This window comes from Saccostrea cucullata, unplaced genomic scaffold, assembly GCF_032062105.1.
Source record: "Saccostrea cucullata isolate Sc308-1 unplaced genomic scaffold, CSIRO_AGI_Scuc_v1 ctg15083, whole genome shotgun sequence".
Taxonomy (NCBI): domain Eukaryota; kingdom Metazoa; phylum Mollusca; class Bivalvia; order Ostreida; family Ostreidae; genus Saccostrea; species Saccostrea cuccullata.
The window spans coordinates 1-6,393 of NW_026918770.1; the positions used below are offsets into that span (position 1 = coordinate 1).

At 34.9% G+C, this 6,393-nt stretch overlaps 1 protein-coding gene across 1 annotated transcript; it reads right to left on the reverse strand.

Moving 5' to 3' along the window:
• Window positions 1-2,891: 2,891 nt before the first annotated feature.
• On the reverse strand, window positions 2,892-3,794 carry LOC134270787 (uncharacterized). The gene is made up of 2 exons (XM_062753036.1): window positions 3,387-3,794; window positions 2,892-3,134 (listed from the first exon to the last, which is right to left on the reverse strand). The coding sequence occupies exons 1-2, from the start codon at window positions 3,777-3,779 to the stop codon at window positions 2,892-2,894; spliced, it is 636 nt and encodes a 211-aa protein (XP_062609020.1). The 5' UTR covers window positions 3,780-3,794.
• Window positions 3,795-6,393: the final 2,599 nt, after the last annotated feature.

Consider the following 6,393-nt stretch of genomic DNA (forward strand, 5'->3'; position numbering starts at 1 on the left):
TTGATCTTCTTCTCAAGAACCACTGGGCCAAATTCAACCAAACTTGCTACAAAGTATCCTTGGGTAAATGGGATTCAAGTTTGTTCAAATGAAGGGCCACGCCTTTTTCCAAGGGGAGATAATTATGAATTAGAGAAAAATTAATGGCATTTTTAAAAAAATCTTCTTCTCAAGAACCACTGGGCAAGGAAAGATGAAACTCATATTGAATCATCCTCAGGTAGTGTAGATTCAAATTTGTTCAAATCATGACCCCCGGGGGTAGGGTGGGGCCAAAATGGCCGATCAAAGTTTTACATAGGAATATATAGGAAAAATCTGTAAAAATCTTCTTCTCAAGAACCACTGGGCCAGGAAAGATGAAACTCATGTGGAATCATCCTCAGGTAGCGTAGATTCAAGTTTGTTCAAATCATGACCCCCGGGGTAGGGTGGGGCCAAAATCGCCTATCAAAGTTTTACATAGAAATATATAGGGAAAATCTTTAAAAATCTTCTTCTCAAGAACCACTGGACCAGGAAAGATGAAACTCATGTGGAATCGTCCTCGGGTAGCGTAGATTCAAGTTTATTCAAATCATGACCTCCGGGGGTAGGATGGGGCCAAAATAGCCGATCAAAGTTTTACATAGGAATATATAGGAAAAAGGTTTTAAAATCTTCTTCTCAAGAACCACTGGGCCAGGAAAGAAGAAACTCATGTGGAATCATCCTCAGGTAGTGTAAATTCAAGTTTGTTTAAATCATGACCCCCAGGGGTAGGTTGGGGCCAAAATGGCCGATCAAAGTTTTACATAGGAATATATAGGGAAACTTCAAAGCCATGCTTAGTGATATTTATAGGGAATCAACCTCAGGTAGTATAGATTGTAGTTTGTTCAAATCATGACCCCCTGGGGGTTAAAATTCAAGCCCCCCCCCAACCTCAGTAGGCTTTCATTTCTGATCTGATACGTGTTTTTTCCATAGCCAATTGCTCAGGAGAGCGATGTGGCCCCTGGGTTTTGTTTGTTTATGGATTACATTGGAGTAACCTTTTGTTGATTTCTACCATAAAGTAAAGTGTTTTTGTTAGACATACTAAATTGGTAATAAAATTAATTCCTCTTTGTTTTGGATTAGGGAGAGCCCAGAAGACGACTGTGGAGAAGATAATTGGGATGTTGGAAGATGTTGACAGACTGGTCAGAGAGAGTGCCTGTCTCGCTCTGGGATACCTAAAGGCAGGGGGCAAAAGCGAACAAGCAGTTGCCGATCGATGGTAAAATCTGATGATTTAAGTCATTAAAATTCAGTTACTGAGGAATGCTGAAAATAAATGTTTCAAATGACCGACTCCTTGTTGTTATCATTTTTACCAACAGGAGGAATGATCCAATTAAATCTGTGAGGGAGGCAGCAGAAATAGCACTGAAGAGAATGGGAGGAGACTTGGCCAAAAAGTGTATCCACATCACAGATGTTCTGTCCTCAGAAATGCAGTTCCTAAAAACCCCCATATCCTAATGGTCTACATGTATCAATAGGGCAATATCTACATTTCTTTTTCAACTGTTTTACTAAATTATCCTATAATTTATAGTCAGCTCTTACTATGAAACTTCATTTGTAGCAACTTGAGTGCTACTGGGGCTTTACAATGTTTCAAGGAAAGTAGTCGGCATTATACAGCATCTTGTAAAGAAGACATGTAAAAGTTTCAAAAGACATTTTAGATTGGAATTTTTTTAACCATCTTGTATTTATATTATTTCAATCTGTCTTCAGGGGTTGGGTCTGTTTTTATATAGCCATAATAAGCAGTGGGAGTGAAAGCATGCAATATTCTTATTCTTTTGTCTTTTTTTAAGAGTATATTTTTCCATAATTGCCTCCTACCGAGCTTACTATACAGACACTCCTGTGTTGTGTAAAAATTTCCAATCACATCCGTCCATTCTTAAGAAGAATTTTGTTTTATTTTATTTATTTTTTTGTCACGCTGTGATATTTTTTTATCACACTGTGATATTTTTCAAAGAATTAGTTATATATTTGTACATTTATTTTCTTCTGCAAACATATTTTTTAAAATATATTTTTTTATTAAATTTTGTTATAAGAATCCTCGTCAAGTTTATGAAGATCTACATGTAGTAGAAAAAAATATTTCATGAATCCATTATTATGTGATGGTTTTCTGAATGTATTTAACTTTGAATTCTACTGTTTTTGTTTATTATACCCCCAAAACTAGGATGTTTTGTGATTGGGGTGTCCATATGTCCGTCCACACTCAGGAGTACTTATTTTCTTATCCACAACCCCTCCTATACCTGGAATATAATTCAATGTGATTTTCACAGAATCTTCATTACATAGTACCTTTGTGAAACTCCCGATTTACGTTTTGATTAGTCAGATATTTTGGATTTTCCTTAGCAAAGAAATTGATTTTGGCATTACACTTGTATGGAAGCACAGGTTACCATTTTGTTAGCACAGTGCTTACAGTATATCTTAATTATTGTGAACAAAAATTTTTTTTGGAGAGTTTTGTTAAATAATGGATTTATTTAAATAAAGTTTACATTGATATTGTCTATTTAAACTTAATAGATACCTATAATATTATATGAACTAATTGCAAAATGAAGTCCATTAATGATTCAAAATTCTTTATATTCAAAAGAGGCAGTGATACACCACGTATGACATTGGCACATTAAATGACATGTTCTTTTTTTTTTTGTTTTTGTTTTGTTTTTGTTTTCATTTGGATCTATATGTATCCCTCATGTTCAAAAATAAAACATTGTACCAGAAATGAGATTGAAGCAAAATTGTGCACAATAAAACATTTATATTTATTGCTCCTTTTAAAATTTCTTCTCATTATTTTACTATTAAGATCAATAATGGGTGTATCGAGTATTGTGATTTCCATATTCATCATAAACACTGCAGAAATAATCAAAGGGGCGGACTGCCTCTACTGGGAATTTGTAGGTCAAGGTGACCTCCTTTCTCTTTAACTTGGTAGATGAAGGTTCTATTTTCTCTGCTGTTTTGATCAGAATCATGTGATCTGGCACTGGGACGTGGCAGGAGACCCTCATCTGACCGTTTCCTTCCACCACGAGTCGAAGATTTAGCTGAAAGGAATCGCTGATTTATAAACATGATTCTTAGATAAGGAGAAGTTTTTTTTGTAATATTTTTAAAGTTTTGCTTTTGGTTGAAAACCTGTTTGTGATAGGCCTCTTTCTTGAATTTAAAGAAAATGATAAGCCTTTAATAAGTTTAGCTGAAAGCCATTTTGTAAATTGTCTTATTCTTAAAGTTGAAGAAACAAGAAATCAAATACCATTAAAGAAAACAAAAAAAGGAACCAGTTAATAACTTACTTCTCTGGAACTACTTTCTGTCATCTCTGTAATGTCTTCCAGGAAGGCTGGCCCTGTGTACACTTTAAAGGTGCTCACATTCTTGTCACCTCCTGGATTCTCAGAGAAACACGTGTACTCACCGTCAATTTCTCTGTTCCGTAAGTCTTTCATAAGGAATGTGACATGCGAGGAAGAAAACAGGGGACTCCTGACCTCCTGTATACAGATATTGTCAGATTTTATTATTTGACCACCATCTTTTTTCATGTATACTCTTGGGGCATTTTGCCCAAGTGTTTGGCACATTACAGTTGAAGGTTGTGGAAAGGTTTTCCCTTCACTTTCTGATAGGTATACCCCAGAAGGAAGATCTCTGCTAATGGATACTTTCTTAACAAAGGAAAACACCATACTCAGTCCAAGGATGATAGGCGCATCGAGAGTGACTTTCAGTTAAGATATGATTTGGGAAAGCTTAGCTTTACCCAGGGTGTGGGCCCAACGGTTATGTTTGCTAATTCGTGTTCAGCAAGAAACGTTTCGCTATTTACAGAATTATCCCCTGACCGCGATTCTTTAGATGGTCCAGTGTTTCTGTCAAAAGAGTTTTCCCGAGGTAAGGTATCTACCATTTCTCTCCGAGAGAAAAAAATTTCTTGTGCTTCGATGATTCCTTGACAGTAGCAAACCTTTTCTTTCACCATGATTCTCTATTGGTTGATAATGAATCCTATTATCTGTGTTATTGAACAAATAAACGCCAAACTGAATTCCCCAGAATACTCTTGGTCAGTTATAATGATTTCTGAAGAGTGCTGGGTCGCAGGTAAAATCGACATTAATTTCATGAATGTCTGATGTTGGTGGCGAGACCTCTGAGAATATGGAGGTGCATTTTCTCAGTTGTACAGGGAAAGTCGCTTTAGTTGGATAATCCTTGCCCCAAGAGAAAGACTCAAATCGCAGACTACTGGTCTGGTCCTCAATTTTAGTGCTGAAATATACTGCTCTTATGTAAGATGAATCTACTGTCAGGGAATAAAGCGTCAGTTGTCCATTTTTCTTCACAGAGGACCCAAATGCCGGCTCATCAACTAAAATGATATAATTTGATCTAATGACAAACGGTGATGGTCTGTGCCAATCTAAAAGTGGCAATATCCACTTGTCTTTGGTCTTTCCTCTCTTCTGCTTGTTTTTTGTCTCTTAAATTGCACGTATTGAATATTTATAATTAAAACAAAATTTAATGAAGACTTTCCCCTCAACCTACGTTTATCAGTATGACCATTGTCTTGCAGGTTTTTGTATTTGTGCATACAGCTGATTTCTGCTTAAGCCTTTCTTTTATAGCTCACTTGGGCTTTGAGCTCAAGAGTTGTTGAGTGGATTCAGCAGATAACTTATAAGTTATGACTTCCTCGAGCTAGTCTTGGGTTGCAAAACGAGGTCAACAGTTTTGATGGGAAGAAAAACGACGGAAAATCTTTTTAAAATTTATTTTGAGGAACAACAGGGCCAAAGGGATTCATATGATCGAGCGTTGTGGTCACTCACTAGGTCTGTTGTTTACATATTGCTACTAGTATACATGTATAAATATTCTATCTGCAGAGAAAATAATAACTTCAAACCTGTGTCCAAGTACCTTTAAAGGTTTATCATACGTTAAAATGAAGGCACCGAACTTCGACAAACATTTGATTGTGTGCATGAATCCAACCAACAATGAAATCCACAAAAAATTGTTTAAAACTAAAGGTACTGTGAGCAATGAGCTCACTAAATGATACCCACCACCTCCCATATGATTATAATGGCAAAATCCGTGTTTTGCTGTGGCCGGGAAACCCAAAATATGTGTCGGATCAAAAAGTAAAATAGGAGGTGCACAATTGCAATATGTAATAAAGGTTCTATGAAAGTTTCATTAAATTTCACTCAGTGGTACAAGAGGAGTTGCGGATAAGAGATGGGTACCCCAAAGCGTAACAGACAGACGGACATACCAATTACAGTTTACCCTCCCACTTTTTAGGGGGGGGGGGTATAATGAATAACAAATGATTTGGCTGTGAAAGACAGGACTTTTGCAACATGCATATCCGTTATTTTATGTTTATTAACAAAATATATATTTAGAAGCAAACTGATAAAATTTAAAAAAAAAAAAAAAAGATTGATATTGTGAGGATAATTTGTGGGAAATTAGCCTGTTTTGAAAAGAGAATGATTAATTCTTTTTATTGGAATTTTTATTTAACGATAATTTGTTAATTTCACTGTACAGGTGATAATTGGAGCTAAACACTTAAATTGTTTCAGGAAACAAGTTTTAAAATTAACACATTTACCCATAATTATCTTCCTCTAAGGGTACATACACTTCGTTGACAGATCTGTGTGCTGTATGTTTATCTTCGTGCAGAATATTAAAACATTTTTACTCAAAAAGTTGAATTATTTATTCCTTGTTTTTTAATTCTTAAAACGTGATCTTTTAAATCAATCTGTTGAGAAAGAGGGGGTATCTACCGGTAATATATTTTAACAAAAAGTTGGAATGGGCTTTTTAAAGATTTATCATTTATTTAATCATTATGGAGGTACCAAACTTTGACAAACAATTGATTGAGTGGATCCAACCAACAATGAAATCCACAAAAAATTGGTTTAAAATGAACAACAAATGATTCGGCTGTGAAAGACAGGACTACCCCAACATGCATATCCGTTATTTTATATTTATTAACAAAATATATATTTATAAGCAAACGAACTGATCAAATTAGAAAAAAAAAGATTGAAATTGTGATGATAATTTGTGTGAAGTTAGCCTATTTTGAAAAGAGAGTGATTAATTACCAGGTATTTTTGTTTATGAACAAATTATATATTTGATAGAAGCAAACTGATAAAATTCATAAAAAGTATGAAATTGTGATAATGATTTGTGTGAAGTTAGCCTGTTTTGAAAAGAGAGTGATTCATTCTTTTTATTGGAATTTTTATTTAACGATAATTT